At 47.8% G+C, this 23,702-nt stretch overlaps 1 protein-coding gene across 1 annotated transcript; it reads left to right on the forward strand.

The window, feature by feature from the left end:
* Positions 1-3,029: 3,029 nt before the first annotated feature.
* Positions 3,030-23,557, forward strand: Ivd (isovaleryl-CoA dehydrogenase). Its single transcript, XM_021193373.2, has 12 exons — positions 3,030-3,209; positions 9,435-9,524; positions 9,730-9,781; positions 14,009-14,178; positions 15,390-15,483; positions 15,669-15,805; positions 17,225-17,321; positions 18,906-18,999; positions 19,468-19,549; positions 19,990-20,094; positions 20,201-20,273; positions 22,659-23,557. The coding sequence occupies exons 1-12, from the start codon at positions 3,063-3,065 to the stop codon at positions 22,790-22,792; spliced, it is 1,275 nt and encodes a 424-aa protein (XP_021049032.1). The 5' UTR covers positions 3,030-3,062; the 3' UTR covers positions 22,793-23,557.
* The last annotated feature ends 145 nt before the right edge of the window (positions 23,558-23,702 follow it).

Consider the following 23,702-nt stretch of genomic DNA (forward strand, 5'->3'; position numbering starts at 1 on the left):
AAGAAGAAGAAGAAGAAGAAGAAGAAGAAGAAGAAGAAGAAGAAGAAGAAGAAGAAGAAGAAGAAGAAAAGAAAACAACAAAGTAACCACTTCAGGTACAGAACAGAGGGTGGAGAAGGAAGATGCGGATCCACGGAGGCATACAGTCTACACTCATTCTGGTTTATAGGTTAGCAGGTTGCAGAGGCCCCACCAATCAGCTGTGATAGCTTTCAAAGTGTCAACATGAGTAGGTTAGTTTTACCAGTGGCTGCTAATTAACTTGCTTTCTCTCCTCCCTCTACCCTCTGATCCTTGAAATTCAAATGTGAACACCTTAGAATTTTATCCTCTTGGCCAGAAAGCTCTGGGTTACGTCCTTCTAAAGACACAACCCTAAAAACATTTGGGAGATGAGCTGAAATTGGCAAATAGCTATAGCCCATTTATGCCATGAAAGTAAGACGGTCCAGTACCAAAGCGGTTCACCAGAGGGGGCATGGGGCTTTAGTCCCCACCCTCGCCTGCAGCTTCCAGGCAGGGTGCTCAGTCAGGATGAGACAAGAACCCAGCGCTCCCTTCTCCCATTCCTGACAGGAGAACCAAGGATGTCTGGGAAGCAGCTGTTTGGGGCCCCTAAGCTGCCCTGCGCAGTTACTACCTCCTGTTCTCATCAGCAGGCAAGAGTCCACTCCATAGCGCTTCCCTTTGACTTCCATGTGCACAGCGTCACACAGTCTACAGGAGCTCACACAAACCACAATAATAACCCAAAGACAGGAACACAAGTGTCACTTCCAGAGCGAAAAGGAACAGGACAAAGATGGGATGCTAAAGGTTTTTTTGTTTGTTTGTTTTTGTTTTTTTTTAGCATTCAAATGTATTGTCAATATTTTTAAATAAAATTCTCAACAGATTAGTGTAGAAGCTGTTAAAATAGGAGTGTGGCGCCGGGCGGTGGTAGTGCACGCCTTTAATCCCAGCACTTGGGAGGCAGAGGCAGGCGAATTTCTGAGTTCGAGGCCAGCCTGGTCTACAGAGTGAGTTCCAGGACAGCCAGGGCAACACAGAGAAACCCTGTCTCAAAAAACAAAACAAAAAAAAAACAAACAAAAAAAATCCTTCATTACACCCATTCCCTTGCCTTTCAAGAGCTCGAGGTCAATCTCAAAATATCTAAAGAAGTCAATTCAACCAGAGTAGAAATAAGAGGAATGTGATTTTGTGTGTTTTCATTTTTGTGCTTTTACTGGTCTCCTGTAGCCCAGGCTGGCTTTGAACTCTACAGCTGAAAATAACTTTGAACTTCGATCATCCTGCCTCGGTTTTTCAAAGGCAGAGCATATAGGTGTAGATGCTGCTCTGTGATTGGTTTTTGATCTCTCCTTAGGGAGGGCCCAGAATGCAGCTCTTTCCGGTTGTGGGAGGGGCTAATTTAGAATGTGGGACCAGGTAGGGAAGTCAGATGTGGTAGGAACAACTAAAAGTGAGGATGTGGCTCTCCGTGCTATGCTATATAATTACCGATGTAATCGTTTTTATTATAATTCTGATTGCTGGGGTTGAACCAAAGCCTTGTGGGTACTAAGTGGATGCCTCACCGCGCACTGTACTCCCTGCCCAGTGAACATGCCTCATGATGACACGGAAGTGTGGTGGGGAACACTGTTCTCATCCTCAGGTGATGAAAGACACAGCAAGAATCCAAGCAATGTGTGCCAAGCCCCCTTCCTGGACAGAAGTGGAAAGGGGACTAAGGGACAAGAGCCTGGCTCCTGTCCGTCTTTCTTCTTCTGGACACAAAAGACAGATCTCCCCTCAAAGGCCCTAAGAGTTTATTCTAAGCCAATACAAATAACCGTGACATGAGCAAAATTCAGGTTGCCCTTAATGACGTACTCCAGTGTGGAATAGCTACAGGATATGTTCTTAGTCACAAAACCACAGTCATAAATCACTGTACTTACCAAAGACCTTGGCGCCAACACTGGTAGGCAAGTTACTCCAAACCAGGGAAACCTCTGACATGGTCTCAGATGTTATCTGATGACATACTTAGATTCTTGGTTTCGTACAGGTTAGTAGTCTGCTAAATGAATAAATTCCAGATGGGAGTTATCCACTTGTAGTGGAAGCACTCATAAGAGAGAGGCAGGCAGATCTCTTTGAGTTCAAAGCCAAAAAGTTCCAGCACAGCCAGGCTACATAGAGATCCTGTTTCTGATTAGTGAACTAATTTAAAATAAAATTTCCTACCTATTGGTCAAGAATACGGGGTCAGTTACGTGGGTTGGAGATAAACAACTATTTAAAGGAACTAAAGATACTCAAAAAAAAAATATATATATATATAATATCTTTATATATATGTATACATATATATATATATATATATATATATATATATATATATATATATATAAATAATTTGGCTATGAATCTGCAACAGCCCAACACCCACAATCACAAAGTTCTAATTAGTCTGCAGAATCTTCACACACGTGGCCTTTTCAGGGAACCCCAAACACCATTCTTCGCTTCCTGCCCTGTCATTCCAATAAGAAAAAGTTCTTACAGAATCTGAGGGCAGAGAATCCCGGGCAACCTCTTTCGCTTAAGGAGGAACCAAAACTTATTACATAATAAAGCGAATTTTGCTGTTTTAAGTCAGTGGGGACTCCAGGAAAAAAAGATTCTTTAACAGACCTTCGCACGTCCAGATCTGTTTGGACAGTTTATTCCTCCACATTAGGCAGGCATCTGTGTTGGAGTACTCGCTTTCTCACAAAGATAGTCTCGTGCCGTTCAAGATTACAATCTTAACACGAGATACTACTATATTCTTGTATGCAAGAAAGACACTTAAGAAACTTGTACGCGAGGTAGAGAGCACAGGAGCCAGGGCTGGCTACCGCCTCTCGGCTGATTGGCTTGCATGGTTGCAAGGGCAGCAAGGCCTTCGGCTGGCTTCCGAGAACGATTGGCTACTGAAGCCCCACCCCCTCCCTGATTGGACAAAGCGGTGAAGCTAGGATTGGTGGAGCGTAAGCTATACCAGCCCAAGCTCCTGGTGCACGGCAGAGATGGCGACTGCAATCCGGCTGCTGGGACGGCAAGTTTCCAGTTGGAGACTGCGGCCATCACCATCGCCCCTCGCTGTCCCGCGGCGGGCCCACTCGATATTGCCTGTGGACGATGATATCAACGGGCTAAACGAAGAGCAGAAGCAGGTAGGAAGGCTGGCCCCAGGACCTCATGTCCCAGGTCTTACCCAAGTGACTTGTGCCTGCCAGGCCTTGCAAGCGTTTCCTAGAAGCTAGGGAGAGGAAAAGCGCACCCTCTCCCTACTAATATTTGAGGCAGACAGCAAGATGGGGATTCCTAGCTTTGAAGAGTAAGGACCAAACCTGGAAGACTGGTGGTGTTTGTGTGGGCAGATTGGTTGGCCCTACTTCTAGTGGCTCTCATGAATGTGAGTTCACGTACACTCCAACCTGTTCTCTCTCCATATCTTTCCCCTTCCCTGGGGTCTCAGTATGTAGAGCTCTGCGTGGCCTGGAAGGCATTGAACTAGTACTTGAACTCTACTAGTGAAGTCTTGCTTTTGCCTCAAGAGTGATGGGATTAAAGGCATGGCCACCATACCTGGCTTGTAAGCTATGGTTCTCCATTTATGGTTGAAGTTACACATGACCCATAGCTACCAGGGCAATTTACTTCTTCAATGGAAGACTTTAAAGAATTCTGAAATGCCATCTTAAGTTTGTTTTCTTTCCCTCTTCAAGGCTTAATGCACAAAGCTGAAAAAAGAGCTTGGTTAACCTACTCTTATGGTTTAACTCTTCTCTAATCACAACCAATGAATAATTTCCAGGGATGCCTTGGATCCTGCCTATATCTATATATCTATATACTATATCTATATAGATATAGGTATATGTATGTGTGTGTGTGTGTATATATATATATATATATATATATATATATATATATGAAGCAACTGCTGTAGATTGCCTAAGAAATTGCTAAGGAGTGATGGCTTCACACACAGTGTGTCAGATGCTACCAAGGGCAAGTGTTGCTCTGAATGTTAACCTTAGTGGAGGAAGGGAGTGGAGCCCCCCAGGCATCTTCTGGAATCTGGAATTCTAAGGTTCCAGCTGGTTATCCCACCAGCCTGTTGTCTGTCTCCTGAGCTGTCGCTGTCTCTGTACCCTGGGAAATGATTACATTCAGATCTTTGGGGCAAACCTGCTTTCAGAATGTAACTTTCCCACAGTAGTATATTTAAGCATCTGAAACTTTCAAGTTCATATGGAGTATCATTTTTTGGCCCTGTATTATCCAATATTAATAAAGAAATTAGATGTTTGTTGGTTAACTCACTAAGCTTTTAAACTTATTTTTAGATTTACTTATTTTCTGTGTACGAATGTTTTGCCAGAATGTATGTATGTGTACACAGTGCCTGCCTGGTGCCTGCAGAGGTTAGAATAGGGTGTCCTGCTCCTGGAATTGAAGGCAGGGGTGGTTGTGAACCTCCATGAGGGTTGAACCTAGGTCATCTCATCAGCAAAACCAGCACATTAGGCAGGCGCAGCGCGTCTTAGGCAGGGCAGCACGTCTTAGGTAGGCTTATCATTGTTGTGATAAAACACCATGCTCAAAAGCAACCTGGGGAGGAAAGGATTTCTTTAGCTTACACATCCACATCTTTGTCCAACATTAAAGAAATTAGGCCAAGAACTCAAACAGGGCAGGAACCTGGAGGCAGAAACTCAAACAGAGGCCATGGAAGAGTGCCATTTGCTAGTTTGCTTCGAGGGCTTGCTCGGCCTGCTTACTTATAGAACCCAGGGCCAACAGCCCAGGGATGGCACCACCCACAATGGGCTGTGCCCTCTCCAGTCCATTACTAATTAAGAAGATGCCCTACAGATTTTTCTAGAGACAATCTTATGGAGGCACTTTCTCAGTTGAGGCTCCTTCCTCTCCAATGACTCTCGCTCCTGTTACATTGACATGAACCTAGCCAGAACAGCTGACCCCTTGTCAATCTGACACAAACTGTTAAGGCTGTTGAGTCACAGCCTTTCCTTTTTACAAACTTAAAAAGTACCACAGCCTTACAAATACAAACACAGTAAAAAAAATTTTTTTTTAAAAAATATCCACTTTTGAGCCAGGCGTGGTGGCGCAGGCCTTTAATCCCAGCACTCGGGAGGCAGAGGCAGGCGGATTTCTGAGTTTGAGGCCAGCCTGGTCTACAGAGTGAGTTCCAGGACAGCCAGGGCTACACAGAGAAACCCTGTATTGAAAAACAAAAACAAACAAACAAAAAAAGTTTAAAGTCCCTTAAGTGTGGACACTTGTAAAATCAAAATAAGTTAAACACTTTCCTACTTCAAGAGTGAAGAACCAGAGCACAGTCACAATCAAGTCAAAACCACACCCCAACAGAGTAAATAACTCAATGTCCAATAGCTGCGATTTACTCATGACCTTCTGGGCTCCTCTAAGGGGCTTGGGTCACTTCTCCAGCTCTGCTCTCTGCAGCACACACAGCTTGTCTTCTAAGCTCTGGTAAGCGCCACTTGCTGCTGCTGCTGCTGTTCTTGGTAGCCCTCCCGTGGTACTGGATATCTCCAAAATGCTGGGGTCTCTGCTGCAGCTGAGCTGGACTTCCATCAGTAGCCTCTCCTGGGCCCTCTTCGTGGTGCCAAACTTCAGCTTCTCTGCATGACCCATTTAATCCTGGAGCTTAAATGTAATCCATGACCCTTCACCAAGAGCCTGCCTCTCTTGGCTTCTGTCAGTGCCAAGTCTCAGCTGCACTCCATGATTCATTCATACCTTTACAACCAGCAGCACCTGGAAGACTTATGCTTGATCAAGTTCAGCTGCCAGCACAGTGCAGCCTTGGCTGTCTCTGTAGCACAGCTCCTGTGCGCTGAGGAAACACCTCCCAGAAGATTTCACCTCAGTGATGCTGGTCTCTTCCCAAACAACACTCATTTCTCAGGTCCAGCATCAATTATCCTGTCAAAGCAAAGGTTTCAATTTAGTGGTTCTGGTCTTTTGTTAGAGCTGATTTTTCAGCCCTAGCTAATCAGGACCATAAATTCTTAACTCCAAATATGAAATGGCCCCAGTAGAGTCTTCGAGTGACTCTCAAACTTCCTTCTAGAACCTCACAAGCCAGGACTCCATCCTCTGCATTTCTCTCAACAATTTTATCTCCCACAGAAGAGCTCGCCAAGCTTTGAAAACTCAATGACTTCTAGTTCAAAGTTCCAGAGCCCTTCCACAATCCTCCCCAAAACAACTTGGTTAAGTCTATCATACACCTCTCCTGGTACCAATTTCTGTCCTAGTTAGAATTACAATTGCGTTGACAAAACACCATGACCAAAAGCAACATGAGGAGGGAAGGATTTGTTTGACTTACAGTTCCACATCTTAGTCCATCATTGTAGGAAGTCAGGAAGGAATTGAAACAGGGCTGGAACCTGTAGGCAGGAGCTGATGCAGAGGCCATGGAAGGGTTCTACTGCTTACTGGCTTGTTCCTCATGGCTTGCTCAGCCTGTTTTCTCACAAAAGCCAGGACCACCAGGCCATGGATGTTGCCACCAACCACCCCCCATCCCACCCCCACCCCCGAGCAATGGGCTGTGCCCTCCCCCATCCATCACTAATTAATAAAGTGCCCTAGAGCCTGGAGAGACAGTTCAGCTGCTAAGAGCACTGGCTGCACTTTCAGCGGTCACGAGTTCAATTCCCAGTAACCATGTGTTGGCTCACAACCAACTATAATGGGAACTGATGCCCTCTTCTGTTGTGTCTGAAGACAGCTACAGTGTACTCATATACATAAAATAAATAAATAACTCTTTTCAAAAGAAAGTGCCCTAATTAAATCACTTATTAAGAAAAATACAAGTTACAGCTGGCTCTTATGGAGGTGTTTCTCAATTGATGCTCCCTCTCCCATGGCCCTAGCTTGTATCACATCAATATAAAGCCAGCTAGCACGTGCTCTTACCCACTTACCTTTGTCCACCCTCTCACTTTCCCTTCTAAATCAATGTCGTTTCAATGCTTTAACCTGAATACTTTAAAGAAGATTGCCTTCATGTATAGTAGGTATTTTTTGAGACAGGATGTTGCTGGGTGGCCAGGCTGGCCTGGACGTTTTAGCAATCTTCCTGTCCAGCTTCTTGAGTGCTGGGATTACATAGTGAACCCCTAGATCCAGTTTTATAATGTACCCTCCCCCGAAACACACACCATTTGTGTACATTCGTTGTACATGGTGTTAGGCTGCGTACGGACTTTTCCATGGGCTTTGAATAGTTCCCTCCAATAATGTGCTCTCTCTGTCTCTCTCTGTCTCTGTCTCTGTCTCTCTCTGTCTCTCTCTGTCTCTGTCTGTCTCTCTCTATTTCTGAGACAGTATCTCACTATGTAGACCCGACTGGACTCACAGAATCCACCTGCCTGTGTGCTACTATAACTAGCTTTTAGAGCATTCTTTATTTTAACAGATTTTTTTCATCTCTATTATTGTTGTATGAATCTGAGTGTCTGTGTGGAGGTCAGAGGACAACTTTGTCTGTCTGTCTCCTCCTTCCACCTTTACCAGGGTTCAGGGAGAACCAAACCGAGGTCTTCAGGCTTATGAGGTGAGCACTTAACCCGCTGAGCTACCTCATCCACCCTTTCTGTGATGTTCTTACATAGCAGTTCAGTAAGAAGGCCTTAATGGCATGGCTTCGAATGGGAAGAAGTTAAATATTAAGTTGTGTTCTTTTAACCAACGGAAAGGTAAGAAAAGGAAGGGTGTGGTTACGAGTGGAGCTACCCGGAGCTCTGGCTGCCGGAAGGAGCTGGTGTCACTTCAAGGCTGTGGGAAGTGATTGGGACTGTCATTCTCCTGTAGTCTCATCATATTGCTGAACCTCTTCAAAATGTGCCAGGGGCCGACGGCACTTGCCGCTAAATCCACTGACCTGAGTTTGATTCTAGGACCCATATGGTAGCAAGAGAGAGCCGACTCCCAAAAGGCGACCTCCATGTATACTCAGTGGAACCCCCCATACACACACAAAGTAAACACAGAAATAGAGGCCTCAGGCTTCAGACCTGAGACTCTATTGCTCAGGCCTAGGTATCTAATGTTCCTGCCAGGAGAATGCCTAGTCCCATTGAGAGTCTCTGTTAGCCAAAGTCTCAGGATATTGACACAAGTGCAGAATTGAAGGGGAGACCCCAGGAGAGCAGCGAGTGGGTACCAGAAAGACACAGTGGAAATCTGGGGGACAGCCCATGTGGGCTGGCTTAGGGGCTTCTGTGTTACTCTGGGTACCGCAGGAAGTCACAGAGTAATTTTATATAGGGCTGCATTTTAAAAATCATCTTTAGCCGGGCGTTGTGGCACATGCCTTTAATCCCAGCACTTGGGAGGCAGAGGCAGGTGAATTTCTGAGTTCCAGGACAGCCAGGGCTACACAGAGAAACCCTGTCTCAAAAAACAAAAAAAAAAAAAAAAAAATCATCTTTAATAATTGAGGGATTGGGATACATGGGTTCAAGTTCGGCTTGTGCAAAACTCAATCTTAAGATTGATAAAATGAGGGCTGGTGAGATGGCTCAGTGGGTAAGAGCACCCGACTGCTCTTCCGAAGGTCCGGAGTTCAAATCCCAGCAACCACATGGTGGCTCACAACCATCCGCAACGAGATTTGACTCCCTCTTCTGGTGTGTCTGAAGACAGCTACAGTATACTTACATATAATAAATAAATAAATCTTTAAAAAAAAAAAGATTGATAAAATGATAATGTCTTAATCATTTGCAAGATGTCTAAACCAAGAATCTTAAGAAAGAAGAGCCAACAATGTCTTAGTTAGAGTTACCATTGCTATGATGAACACCATGACCAAAAGCAAGTTGGGGACAAAAGGGTTTATTTGGCTTACAGTTCCATCTTGACAAAGTCAGGGCAGGAACCTGGAGGCAGGAGCTGATGCAGAGGCCATGGAAGGGTGCTGCTTACTGGGTTGCTCCTCGTGGCTTGCTCAGTCTGCTTTCCTATAGAACCCAAGACTACTCCCCACCTAGGCTAGCCCCACCCACAATAGACTGGGCCCTCCCCTACTGATCACTAATTAAGAAAATTCCCTACAGTATACAACCCCATCTTAAGGAAATATTTTCTTGTTGAGGCTCCTCCTGTCTGGTGACTCTAGCTTGTATCAAGTTGACAGCACTTGCCTGCACAGTCACCTCTAAGGAAGCATAATTTAGAGGGGCCCCTAGGCCTCAACCTGATGCTGTGTGGTGACAGTACCTGTGGCCTAGCTCCCAGAATATGCCGTTTCAACCACAGGGGCATTATTGCTCTCAGTAGCCATCATGTCTTGGTTTCAGTGGTCTCTATCTCTCTCCCTCTAGCTTCGTCATACTATATCTAAGTTTCTTCAAGAGAACCTGGCCCCCAAGGCCCAAGAGATTGATCAAAGCAACGAGTTCAAGAACCTGAGAGTGAGTTGCAAGGGTGCCTGTGGGAATGGAGGCCTCTGGGACTCGCCTGCCTGCAATGCTCTTTTGTTAGAAAGATGGCTACAGTCTTCTGGGGACAGGGCCTCGCTAACAAGAGTATAGCTGCTTTCTCTGAATGGCTCGGTCTTGTTCTGGCCACAAGTGACTAACTGCCTTCTCATAACCCACCCCACTGTTCTGTTGGCAGGAGTTCTGGAAACAGCTGGGGAGCCTGGGCGTTCTGGGCATCACAGCCCCCGGTGAGTTTGGCTTCTTTCCCTAAAGAGAACTCTCTCTGTAGCCAAAATAGACAAGAAGGGAAGTGGGACTGGTGGTACAGTCCTGTAATCCCAGCAACACTCAGGGGGGCTGAAACAGGAGGATTGCACTGAGTTCAAGGCCAGCCTGTGCTGTACAGTAAGTTTCAGGCCAGCCTAAGCCACAGAGTGAGACCCTGACTCAGAAAAACAAAAACAAGGGGCTGGAGAGAAGGCTCGAGCTGAGCTTGCTGTGTAAGCATGAGGCTAGAGCTCAGATCTCAGCACCATGTAAAAGCCAGGCCTGTTCCACCTGACGCCTGTAATCCCAGCACTGAGCGGGGCCGGGACAGGGTGCTTGCTAGGGCTCACTGGCTATGAGTCTAGCCAAAAAAACATAAGTTCCAGGTTCAGTGAGAGACCCTACCTCAAAAGGAAGGGGGTAGAGACTGAGGAAAAGGTACCCAGTATCTTTCCCCAGCTCCCATGCTGCACACAAGTGTTTGCATTTACATACACATGTGCACATACATCATACAACATGCATACACATATACTCATATACATACACACAGAGAAATTAAACAGGAAGAGAAGGGAAAAATCATTCCCAAAGAGCTTCCTCACCCTCGAACCAGTAAGAGCAGACATTGTTACATCCTTAGTGATGGCCAAGGGCAGGGTCTCTCAGACTCTCTGCTTCCTGTGGAATCTGCATGCTCTCCAGACTCCCCTATATGTCTTAGGGGGATTTAGAACATTCTAAGTCAAACAACTGCCTTAGTAGATCAGTTTTCTCTCAGTGATTCCTAAGCTCTACTGAACTTGTGGCTTGAAGACAGGAACCAGAAAAGGCATGTCCCTGAGGGATGGCCTAGGTCCTCTGCTTACAGTTTGTCCCCACAGGTCATTTGGGGGTCAGAAATGGGACTAAGAAGGAGGTCTGGGTCCTTGGATATGTGGTCACATGATGTGTTTTAATAGACTCTTGAGCCTGCCCAATATCCTCTGTGGGTGCTATGACTTGTTTGAGGTGGGGAAAGGCAGGGAGCTGGTGTGTTCTGTTCTGTGCCTTCTAGAAAAAAGACCCTGCCTGGGTTGCCGCACCAGTGCTTGAGCTGCTGGCCGCCTCATTCAGCCACAGTCCTGAGGCATGAGAGCAAAACAATTCATTTTTTTGTCCTTTTATTCTTTCCTACACAATAAAGAACAATTGCTTCTAATACCATACTTGGAAGGATAAGGCAGGGAGAGTGGGGACCAAAGCTAACCTAGACAATAGAGCTAAGACCCTGGGTCAAAAAAGCAGTTGTGGCGGTGTGGCTGGAGAGATGGCTCAGTGGGTGAAGGGTACTTATTGCTCTTGCAGAGGACCCACCTTCAGTTTCCAGCACCCACGTGGTGGTTCACAGCCATCCACCAACTCCAGTTCCAGGAGATCTGACAAGCAAGGGTACAGGCTTACACATACCTGCATGCAGGCAAGCACTCATAGGCACAAAATAACGTAAATCTAAAAAATGTTAAGAGAAAATAAGCTAGCAACTCTTTGTATAAAACATTTACTGTTTATAATAGTGAATGATATATAGGGGGTTTAGAGGATGTGGGCAGGTGTGTATAAATTATACTGGCGTTTTATGTAAGAGATATGACTGGGTTTGGTAACTGGGATGAGTCTGGAAACCAGAGATGCAGGTGATGGTATGACTGGTGTCTGTGTAGTTCACCTTGTATCCTCCTGGAGTCCGTAGGTCCTGGGGTTTGAGTTGGCCTTGGGAAGTTACATGAGTATAAGGATTCATTTAAGCCATGTCAATGTGAGGGACTCTGGGGGGAGGGCCTGCTGGGAACCCCCAAACAAGATTAACTTTTGCTTTGAGGGTTTATGATCCCATCCAACATAATGTGTTTCTGATTTAGAATATATTAAATGGAACAAAGAAGCAGTTTAAAATCAGTGGGCTGAGGCTAGGTTGTGTTGTGTGATAAACATCTGTAACACTGGCATCTGGAGGAGAGAGGTACAAAGGACGTAGGTTCGAGGCCATCTGAAGCGCGTGAGACCCTGAGGGAGAGATTGAGGATGTAGGTCATTTGCTAGAATGTTCAGGTGTCCCCAACATGGTGCAAAGTGGTGCCTGAAATCCCAGTCCTCAGACGTAAGGCAGGAAGAACAAAAGTTTTAGAAGAAAAGTGGAAGAAAGAAAGAAAAAAGTGAAGAAAGGAATCTGAGGTCAGAGTGTAGCTTGTGGATGTATGTGTGGTTGAAGCCCTGGGTTTGATCCCCAGCGCTTAAAAACCAGGAAAGAAACCTGATAACAGCCTTTCAAGTGGAGACTTTAAAAAGAAAGCCAGGAGCAGGATGGTGGTGGTGACACACGCCTTTAATCCCAGCACTCGGGAGGCAGAGGCTACCAGATATGAGGCCAGCCTAGTCTATAGAGTGAGTTCTAGGACAGCCAGGGCTACACAGAGAAACCTTGTCTCAAAAACAAAAAAAAAAAGAAAAGAAAAGAGAAAAAGAAAAGAAAAGAAAGAGGGAGGGAGGGAGAGAGAGAGAGAGAAGAAAGGGAGAGAGGGAGGGAGGAAAGAATAAGAGAAAAGAAAAAAAGAAAAGAAAAGAAAGCCAGGGTTATTGTTTGTACTGGGGATCGAACCTAAGGCCTTGCTTAGGCCAGACTAGTCTTAACCCTCTCTATGCTCCCACCCTTTTCCTATTATTTTATCTTGAGACTGGGCCTCACTCCATTGCCCTTGAAGTCACCCTGTAGCCAGGTAAGACTTGATGGCCTCACCTGAAGGACAAGCTTTGAAAGCCAGACAGGAGCTCTGCTCTCCAGCTTCCCTTCCGGGAGCTGCGGCTGTGCGTTCCCGGCCTGTAGTGCCAGACAGAGGAGCTTGGTTACGGGCTCCGGACACAGGCAGCTAGCTGAGGGACCGGGGGATTTTCTTGGGACAGCTGTCAAAGAAAACATACTTTCTCTTTCTCAATTTCTTTTTTTGATGTTTCCTTTCCTTCTTAATTTTTGAAGTAGGGCCTCAGATAGCCCAGGCCTACTCTGGGTTTGCTACGTAGTCAAAGATACCATTAAACTCATGATCTTCCCACCTCAGCCTCCCAAAGTCTGGGGTTACAGGTGTGTGCTGCTGTGCCTGCCCTGAAAACCTTTTTCTTTCTTTCTTTCTTTCTTTCTTTCTTTCTTTCTTTCTTTCTTTCTTTTTTTTTTGGCTTTTTATTTTTATGTATGTGTATCCTGTATATATGTTTGTGTGTGTGCACACACATGTGTGTTTATGCATTCCTGAGTACATGCCTGTGTATGTATGCTACATCTATATGTATCAGTTCCACTTTGTCCCCAAAGCTATGCCATGAAATCTCACCTTTGGGCCAGAGAGATGGCTTAATCGTTAAGAGTGGGTGCTTCCTGGTCCTCCAGAGGACCCAAGTTCAGTCCTTGCTGTTCACCTTGGGTGAGTCACAACCACTATAACTTTACCTCTAGGGCAGTGGCTCTCAACCTTCCTAATGCTGCAACCCCCCCCCCCCGTAGTGCAGTTCCTCATGCTGTGGTGACCCTCAACCATAAAATTATCTTTGTTGCTACTTCGTAACTGTGGTTTGGCTACTGTTATGAATCGTAATGTAAATATTTTTCAAGATGGAGGTTTGCCAAAGGGGTCATAACCCACAGGTTAAGAACTGCTTGCTGCTCTAGGGATCCAAGAGGATTGGTTCTCTTCAGGTCTCTGAGGGCACCCATACACTTGGCATAAATCCACACACAGGTAAGTAAAAAACACGATTAGTCTTGTTAAAAGTCTCATCTTTTTGAGGCCTCTGCACATGCAGTCTGTAACTGAATTTTTGGTGCTCTGGGCACAGCCCCCTTCCCACCCGCCCCTCTGTGTTCCCTTGCCTTCTTCCTTCATCCATCTGCTTCTGCCTTCTGTGTCTTCTACAAGAGTGGGTGCTCAGGTTTTTGCTTGTACTCACAGAAGATGCCTGGGATAAAGCCAGTGTTTGAGACGATGGTCTTCTGACCTAGAGTTCACCCACGGGCAGCTGTGTGACCTAAGCAGAGACCCTGGCAACAGCCTCCCCTTGCCAGGGGGACTCGCAATAGATTCCAGGATGTTTCTTTTCTGCCAATTAGTGTAAGATTCCTGTCTGTGTTCCAATGTAACCTGGCTGCCTTTCTGCTTCCCACACTGTCCCACTCCCAGTTCAGTATGGTGGCTCTGGCCTGGGCTACCTAGAACATGTGTTGGTGATGGAAGAGATATCCCGGGCTTCAGGAGCAGTGGGGCTCAGCTACGGTGCTCACTCCAACCTCTGCGTCAACCAGATTGTTCGCAATGGGAATGAGGCACAAAAAGAGAAATACCTTCCCAAGGTGAGGAGACAGGGATGCGCTCACACATGTGGACTCAACACGGCCACCATTTCACAAGCTCTCCCCTTGGTGGGAGCCATGCACGTCCTCATTCTTGACTTGCTGCCATAAATAAACGAAATATAACTAGAAAAGGGACTGATACTGCCATAAAATACTTAAGTCAAAAAATCTGAATGCACAAAGGGCTGGAGAGATGGCTCTTTGGGTAAGAACATTGACTGCTCTTCCCAGAGGACCCAAGTTCAATGCCTCGCACATACATGGTGGCTCCCTCCCCCATAGTCTAATCCCCTCTGGTCACTTTAAGCACTGCACACATCTGGTACACAGACATACATGCAGGTGAAATAAGTAAGATGGAAAGCAATAGAGGAAGATAATACTGACCCTTAGCCTCCACATACATGTGCACATACAAATATGCAACGTACAGAAAAGAAAAGAAAAGAAATGAAACAAGGGCAGAGCTTAACTTGTGAGTTGGATAATTGACATTTGACGAAGACTTTAAGAAATTAAAGGTGCACACCTTTAATGCCAGCACTCAGGAGGCAGAAGCAGGTAGATTTCTGAGTTTATACCAGCCCAGTCTACAGAGTGAACTCTAGGACAGCCAGGGCCACACAGAAGAAACCCTGTCTTGAAAAATAAACAAAAGAAAGAAGGAAAGAAAGAAACCTTCAGCCATCAATGTGGTGACTTGTGACATATGTGGAGTTTCAACTGCTTTGGAGGCAGAAGCTGGAGGATTTGGCAAGACCCTATCTCAAAAAACAAGTAGGAGCCAGTGAGATGGCTTAGTGGGTAAATAAATGTGCCTGCCTCACCAAGCTGGATGAGCTGAGTTTGATACACATGACAGAGAAAGAACCAACTCCCACGAAGTGTCCTCTGATAGACACACACATATACACACAGAGTAGCCTATGTGTACACATACACACAGAGAACAAATATATTTAAAATATAAAGACCATAGGGGGGGCTCAATGGTAAATTCCTTGCTTAGCATGCGTGAGACCTTGGAGACAATCCCAGGCACTGGCATAAAGTGGTGGAAGCAAGAGTAGAAGAGAGGCCTTGCAGAAGCTCCATTTGCTGGGGTGGGGGTGGGGGACTGATATTTTGGACGTGAGCAGGAAGAGGCCCCTGGAGCTACTGCAGGACACGTCCCAGTCCTAACAGTACGGGTTTGGGTTTCCTTGTAGCTCATCAGTGGTGAGTTCATCGGAGCCCTGGCCATGAGTGAACCCAATGCTGGCTCTGATGTTGTCTCCATGAAGCTAAAAGCAGAAAAGAAAGGTAAGGCCACGGGGCATCTGGAAAAGGCAGAAAAACAAACTCAGTGTAAGGGAGTAGCAGTCGGGAGTGGCCTCTGCTGGGCTCCGCTGCTGGCTCCCCGCGGGGCGGCAGCAGTTCTGTGGACTGACTGGCCGAGGCAGGACAAGAGAGACTTGGCAAACAGCCAATTCCTGCCCTGCCCTTAGGAGATCACTATGTACTGAACGGCAACAAGTTCTGGATCACCAATGGCCCTGATGCTGATATCCTAGTCGTCTATGCCAAGACAGATTTGACCGCTGTGCCAGCTTCGCGGGGCATCACAGCCTTCATTGTGGAGAAGGTGAGGGTGGTGGGTGTGGCCCAGAGAGACTCCGCCTCTAACCGAAGTGACAGAGGTAACTAAGATTAATATCTGTGTTCAGCGCTCCGCCCCCAGGAGCTAGTGGGTAAGCAGAGACTGAAGAAGGTAGCCAGAGAAGCTGGGTCAAGTTTGAAGACAGTAAAACTGTCCACAGAGTTGAGGAAGAGGGAAATGGAAAAGAAGCCAGGAGCAGGAACTGCGGGGGAGGCTGAGGCATGGGTGGGAATGTGAATGAGACCTCCAGACCTCTGATAGTAAGGACAAGACAAGACACATCAGGAGTTAGATTAAAACTCGAGGGTTCCATTTGGGGTTTAGTTTTGTTATAAACAAACCCAGCCGCACGGGTGACATGATTTGTGATCCGAGCAGCACTTGGCAGGCAGGCTGGGCTAGCCTGAGACCAGCCTGGTCTGTGCAGTGAGATCCAAAGCTATCTATCTAGCAAGACTCTGCCTCGAAGAATAACAGTAAGAAAGAGCAAAGTTTTCAGTATAGAGAGAAGAAAATCAGGAAGATTTTTTTTGTTGTTGCTGTTTTGTTTTCAATTTTTTTTTTAACACGGGGTCTCATTATATAGCCCTGGCTGGCCTAGAACTCATTATATAGACTAGGCTTCCCCTGAGCTAACAGAGGTCCGTCTGCCCCTACCTCCCAAGTGCTGGGATTAAAGGCATGTGCCCCACCCTGGAAAAGTTTAAACTATATAACTTTAGCGAGCAGGTGTTGGCTCCACGCCATCTGCCTCTAATGATGATGAAGACAGAAAGCAGGTGCCACTGAAGCTTGGGGGTCCACTGCAGGGGGATACTGGAGAGTTTAAGTATACGGTGCCAAGGTTGGCAGCACACTCCATGAGGGGTGGGGGGTAGCTAACTAAGGTTGGGACTGGAAAGGCCTGGAGGTAACAGAGCAGCATGTCCGTGCCTTCCGGGCAGTTGGCAACAATGTATCTGAGTCGTCTAGGTCAGAGCATGTAGGTGGTTGGGGTCCGGGTTCCTTTAGAGACAGGTGGGGAAAAGAACGAGGGGCAGGTTGGCATGGGCTATGAGAATATCTTCAGAGTGATATCCCTGGGAGAGTGGGGAGACCTGGGGACTGTTCATTGAGAAAACCGCTCCCCTGAAGACCAGGGAGAAACAGGCTTCGTGGCAGAGGAGTTAGGAACAAGGTTGATTGGTGTGAAGACTGGAGTTATGCAGAGAGAGAGAGAGAGAGAGAGAGAGAGAGAGAGAGAGAGAGAGAATATGAGAATGAATGAATATGAAGGATCTCTGGAGTAAGATGCTGGCATGCCAGGCAGGTAGCCACATTTGTAGGTAAAGCGAGCTTTCCTGTTATGAGCCCTGCCTCCCGTGGGGCAAGTCTAACCAGGGCCTCCTTTGGTTTCCTGTCAAGGGTATGCCTGGCTTTAGTACCTCCAAGAAGCTTGACAAGCTGGGTATGAGGGGCTCCAACACCTGCGAGCTGGTCTTTGAAGACTGCAAGGTTCCTGGTAAGTGTCCAGGGAATAAGGTAGTCCCTGCCTGCCCTGACTCCTTTGCAAGTTGGGAAAACCCACCGCACCCTTACAGAGGTTTGCTGTCATCATCTGTCCTGTGATACGCAGCTGGACGGTGGGCCTGCAGCTGCTGAACAGCTAGCTGTCTGTCCTGGCCACAGACCCTGCTGCTGTTGGCTTGCCTGCCTACGATGGGGTTCTTCTGTGGGTACCATACCTTGCATAGCCCCATCTACTGGCATCCCTCAGACTTCCTGTGCACTGACTGCACAACCCACGTGCTAGCCTGACAGTCATATATAACCCGACGAAAATAAGTTAAAGGCAGAGAACTTATTTTGACCCATGGTTTCAGGTGTCAAGCCTATGGTCCTTTGGCACCATTGCTTCTGTACCTATGGTGAGACAGAGAATGAGGGGAAAGGGGCGAGGGAGAACTGCTTATCTTGTGGAGGTCAAATAGCAGTGACAGAAGAGGCCAGAGTCCCTGTAGACTCTCACGGAGTGGCCAGTTTTCCCTGGAGGTTCTTCCCCTGAACATTTCTGTTGTCTCCGCTGATGCCATCAAATTATGACTCCATCATCAGGTGAATCCATTGAGCAGGTCAGCCTTCACAATCCAGTCACGTCCCAAACCCCCACCTTGCAACTCTGCTGCAGCAAGAGCCAGGCCTTCTGCACACACCAGCCTACAGCAGGGCATTTCCTACCGCTCTGAATTACACCCAGTAATGATGCTAAAAGCCCATCTGAATAAATTGACAGAAGCCAGACTCGATGAAGGAAAGGTAATTTGATTTGGCAGGAATAGTTTCTCCCTGTGCTCTATCTGTAAACGTGACACCATGTAGCTCTGTTGGAGAGCCGAGGGTGAGGATCTGGCCATCAATTAGGACTGCTTTGTGCATCAGCCATAAACCATCCTGAAAGAGTGTGCTGTATGCAGGGGTCTCTAGAAAGGGAGACCATGCAAACTCATCTTTGTAAAGAGGAAAAAAATCCATCCACCAGGTAGGCCGACAGGCTTCCACACCCAATGCTCTGCCCACCCCTCCCAAGTCCTTATTAGAGGGAGTGGGTGCTCAGTAGCTTCTGTCACCAACACCCTGACTCATCGACAAAGGCGCTTCATGGACGTCATCGAGAGGTGACCCTGCAGACAGCCTCAGGCACCGAGTTCTCTGATTTCTATGTTAGTAGGACATCAGGTGTAAAAAGAAGCCAAGAGGGGCAGGGTGACTTCTAAACCAATCAGCTTTTCTTCTGTCTCATCCTAGGGGTCCAGGACAAGAAAGGAAAGATCTAACAGCTTGGGGCTCTGTAGTGTTGTGGATGCTGTGTGTGTGTGTGTGTGTGTGTGTGTGTGTGTGTGTGTGTGTGTGTGTGTGTGTGTGGTGGGGGTGGGGGTGTCCTAAAGCTCCACTTCCGCCTGGAAGTGGCAAAGTTCATCTTTTCCTCTCCCTTGAAACCCTAGTTGAAGGTTGAGTGACTCACTTTTGTGCCTTATGTGACATAGTACCTTTTATCCAAGTAAAGAGGCTATGAACAGTCTTCTCTGACTTGCATTTATCCCTGCAGCCGCTAACGTCCTGAGCCAAGAGAGTAAGGGTGTCTACGTATTGATGAGCGGGCTGGACCTAGAGCGCCTGGTGCTGGCGGGCGGGCCCCTTGGGTAAGTGTAAAGGGGCTGCAGGCCTCCCGGGTAAGCACAACACTTCACCAGCATGAGGCTGAGGGTTACCTGAGATCGCCAGCCCTTGTAAGGTTAGCAGCTTCGCCCTGGTATCCAGCGAAGACACAGGAAAGGTACTTCATGCTCTAGCCTCTGTCCTAGAGAATCTCTGCCTACATTTAATTTCTTTACCCAGAAGGGAAATGGTGTGAGGTGACAGATGGCATGAGGGGACAGAGGTGACAGATGGCAGGGCTGTGCTTGTGAAACCAGAGGCCCAGACTCTGACAGCTGCCCACTGCCCACCACACCTTGATCTCAGAGAAAGGCGCACAGGAGCTGGGCAGGCGGTGCTGTGGCTGAGAGGGAGGCATCCCTCAGGTCCCTTTACCTTTCTCTGGGATTTCAGTCCCTTACCTCCCACCTCAACCCACAACACGACTCCATAGGCTTCCTCCTTTCTGGCAGGATCATGCAGGCTGTCCTGGACCACACCATTCCTTACTTGCATGTGAGGGAAGCCTTTGGCCAGAAGATCGGCCAATTCCAGGTAAGTGAAGTAGTTGCTGAAATGTCTACTTCTGCGGGGTTAAGGTTTTCCGTTGGGTTGAGGAGGTTGTCGAGCACTGTGGGATAGCTGTTGTCCTCCTCTTACAAAATGAGCCTGAGGTCACAGAACACAGCTGCTTTCCCATTCAGCCTGGCTCTGAAGGTCCATCACGTCCTATTGGGGATGAATGAACCCAGCACTGGAAGGCTGGAAGGTAAGGCATGCAGCACACTGGGGCTTAGGAGAACAGGAGCTTTCTGGCTGGAGGAGGCTGTGAGAAGCTAGCCACACGAGAGGCAGCTCCGTGGTCCTAAGCGGGTCCCGTCTCTTCTTTGTCCTATTGTCCCTCATCCCCGGCTGCCAGGCTGGCCTTGCCGCTGACCCGCTTTTGACAATTAGAATGTCCCAGTATGTTGACCTGTTGGCTCCTCTTGTGCTAGCTGATGCAGGGAAAGATGGCCGACATGTACACCCGCCTCATGGCAAGTCGACAGTACGTCTACAATGTCGCCAAAGCCTGCGACGAGGGCCACATCACTCCCAAGGTGAGGGCGACTCTTCGGGAAGAAGAGGTGGGGTGGTAGGTCTCCTGGGGTGGGCGTCAGTGGGCTCGTCAGGACCCTGCTGAGCAGAAAGAACCTCCTTCCACAGGACTGTGCCGGTGTGATTCTGTATGCAGCCGAGTGTGCCACACAGGTAGCCCTGGACGGCATTCAGTGTCTAGGTGAGTGGCTCCCAGCTCGATTCCTGGGCTCCCTCTCTACTCCTCACCCTGTTTAAGCCAGCCACACCCACGCTGACACCTTTAGGTTATCTGCCCACTGTGAAGAGGAAAGGGACACTTTCCTAAGAGTCAATAAATAAATGGATGTTTATTATTTTAAAGGGGGGGGGGGTTGGGTAGGTCCTGGAGACACAGCTCAGTGGTTAAGAACACTGGTTGTTCTTCTAGAGGACCCACGTTCTATTCCCAGCACCCACCTGGCAGTTCACAACCATCTGTCACTGAAGTTCTATGGGAACCAACACCCTCTTCATGTCCTCTGAGAGCACCAGACATGAATGTGGTACACAGTCAAACATGCTGGCAAAACATCCATATACGTAAAATCATTATAGTAAAATATATATAATTGCAGACTCAGTGGCTGACATGAGCAGGAGAAGTGGGATTCGAACCTAAGCCTGTACCCTTCACCACTAGCCAACAATGAACGTGGCTGCTCCACCCAAGGCTTCTCTTTCCTGGTGACCTTATACCAGGCATATATCATATGATGTATACACATATGAGCATATATGAAAGAGAAAAATAGCCAGGCAGTAGTGACACAGGCCTTTAATCCCAGCACTTGGGAGGCAGAGGCAGGCAGATTTCTGAGTTCGAGACCAGCCTGGTCTACAAAGTGAGTTCCAGGACAGCCAGGGTGACACGGAGAAACCCTGTCTCGGAAAGGGTGGGGAAGAGGCTACAAGCTGCCCTTATCTCCCCTGCCTGGCATAAGGGCACCAGAGAGAGAAGCCTCATTGTTGGCTAGTGGTGAAGGGTTCAGGCTTAGGTTTGAATCCCACCTCTCCTGCTCATGTCAGCCACTGAATCTGCAATTGGGGGGGTGAGGGGTGGGGACAGGGCTCTCTGTGTAGCCCTGGTTGTCCTAAGGAACTCACTCTATAGACCAGGCTGGCCTTGAGCTCACAGAAATTTGACTGCCTTTGCCTCCCAGAGCGCTGGGGTTAACAGTGTGTGCCACTACTGCCCGGACTTTTTTTTCCCCCTGCATTTTCTTTAAAGCAGAGTCTCACGTATGTGAGTTTATGGTATAGCTAAGGATGACTTAGAACTTGTGATCCTCTGCATCTACCCCCTGAGGACTGGGAACACACCTCTTTATATAATGCTTTGAATCCAGGGGATTGAATCCAGCCAGAACTTTGGGTGTGCTAGGGGGACACTTTACAACCCCAGCCCCAGATTTTACTCTTTGTCTGGGTCCTGGGCATCTGGGAGACTTTCTAGGCCAGCCCTACTGTGCCTTCCTGACCCCAACAAGGTTCCCTTGATAGCCTTGCTTCTGTTTAATCAGACCTCCAGCACAGCCTGTATATCTTGGGGTGCTTATTGGTTCAATCAATAGACCAAAGATATTAGGAAAAGGCTGGGCATGGTAGTGCATACCTGTATCCCAGCACCTGGGGAACTGAAGCAGGAGGATTGCAGTGAGCTTGAGACCAGCCTGGGCTACATAGTAACTTCTTGACCAACCTGGGCAGTAGCTCAGTGTGGTATCCCCAAGCATACATAAAGCCCACAGCCCAGAACTGTATTAACCAGATTACAAATTAATCCCAGAACTCAGGAAGTTAGAGGTAAGAGAGTCAGAAGTTCAGGTCGTCTTTGGATATATAGTGAGTTGTAGGCCAACCTAGGATATGGCAGACCCTATCTCAAAAAGGAAACAGAAGGAAGGAAGGAAAGAAGGAGGGAGGGAGGAAAGAAGGAAATGTTCAGAAAAGAGAATTACATCTGTATCTTGGGATTTTGCCACACTGGATAAAGGACCAGCACGATGGGTCCTTGGGTTGAGGAGTCGGCTACCGAGCCTGGCAGCCAAGTTTGGCCCTCAGGACCCACATGGTGAAAGGAGAAAACTGACACGCCACACACACTGTCCTCTGACCTCTACATGTATGCCAGGGCACATGTGCATACACACACATGTACTCAAATTAAATAACCGTAAAAGAAAAGAAAAACTGTACCTGAACTGCACATAGACCCCTTTTCTTGTCCTGATGTTCCCTAAGCATTCCAATATAACAATAGTTTAAATGGTACTTATGTTGTATTAGATATAAAAATAACCTAGAGATATTGAAAATATGAACTGGGGTTATAACTCAGCGGTTGAGCATTTGCCTAGAGAGTATGAGGCCCAGGCTCAGTCCCTGGCAAAGAGAGACTGGGAGGGGAAGCGGGGAGGGCATCGCAGGGCGGCAGAGGTTACATGGGAAGGAGCCAGTCCTTGACGGTTCTGAAGGATCTGTTTGCTTCCTCACGTCACCCCCTGCCTTCAGTTCCGACGTCTCTCTCCCCACATCTGCTTCACAGGTGGAAATGGCTACATCAATGACTTCCCCATGGGCCGCTTTCTTCGAGATGCCAAACTGTACGAGATCGGAGCTGGGACCAGTGAGGTGAGGCGGCTGATCATCGGCAGAGCTTTCAATGCAGACTTCCGCTAGCCCCGCGGCCCATCGCCCCTAGCCCCAGCACCGAGAAGCCTTTCTTTGGAAGCAGAGACGGGACAGCCCTCTGACCTGTCTAAGGAAGTTCTGCTGCTCAGCTGCCCTTCTTTGCCAGCCCTCTGCCCTGTCGGATTCTCCAGCCGTGCTGGGCAGTCTGTCAGGAAAGCCTAAAATGACTGCTCAAAGGACTTTGGCTTTTCTGGGGCTTGTGGGGAGGGCGACAGTGTCTGTGCCGTTGCTTTCTACTTCTGAATGGGATAACCTCACCTTCTGGGTACCATCTGACAGGTACCCAACTCCTTTTCGTGGCACGCCTCTGCCAGGGAGCCCTTTCTGCTCAAGTGTAACAGAGGCATTGCCTCTTTCAGTTGTCAGATACTTGTGGTCTCTTTTCTTGAGGAAAAGGCAAAAGCCATGTCCTTCTTAGCTGTTTCTCCAAGAGCTAGACAGCTCCAGAATGCCTATGTGGCAGACCCGTGAAGGGCAGAGTCCACAGTCCAGACCAGACAACACAGATGATCAGTTCCCTGGTGTACCTGAGCCTGTCTGCATCACTCTGTCATGCAGCACGGGGCCTGCTCATGTGACCTTCTGCAGCTGACTGGGCAGCAGGCACAGGTCCTATGGTTGCCTGGCTCTGCTCCAGCCTTGCTGCCTCTGTATATTTCTCTAGACACCCTGTGGCTAATTTTGTTACAACTGCACAGCGACTGTTGCCATTTTGTATTAAATACACTACAAAATAAACCCCCTGCGCCCAAAGCAGTGTTCTGCAGGAGAAGCGGGCCACTTGCTATGGTCCTGTCTGCATCCAGAGAAGCATCCTGCCCTTCAGTTTGCCCTCTGGGAATGGGACAGGAGGCAGGAAGAGAAAGTCTCAGACCCGAACCTCCTGGTGACTTTTCCT

This window comes from Mus pahari, chromosome 3 (genome assembly GCF_900095145.1).
Source record: "Mus pahari chromosome 3, PAHARI_EIJ_v1.1, whole genome shotgun sequence".
Classification (NCBI taxonomy): domain Eukaryota; kingdom Metazoa; phylum Chordata; class Mammalia; order Rodentia; family Muridae; genus Mus; species Mus pahari.

Excerpts from the sequence above, each read along its gene's own strand:
- Ivd (XM_021193373.2), top strand. The coding sequence starts at position 3,063 with ATGGCGACTGCAATCCGGCTGCTGGGACGGCAAGTTTCCAGTTGGAGA. Across the intron at positions 9,782-14,008 it reads TCTGGGCATCACAGCCCCCG|TTCAGTATGGTGGCTCTGGC; the intron begins GTGAGTTTGGCT and ends TCCCACTCCCAG. Across the intron at positions 20,274-22,658 it reads GGACGGCATTCAGTGTCTAG|GTGGAAATGGCTACATCAAT; the intron begins GTGAGTGGCTCC and ends TCTGCTTCACAG.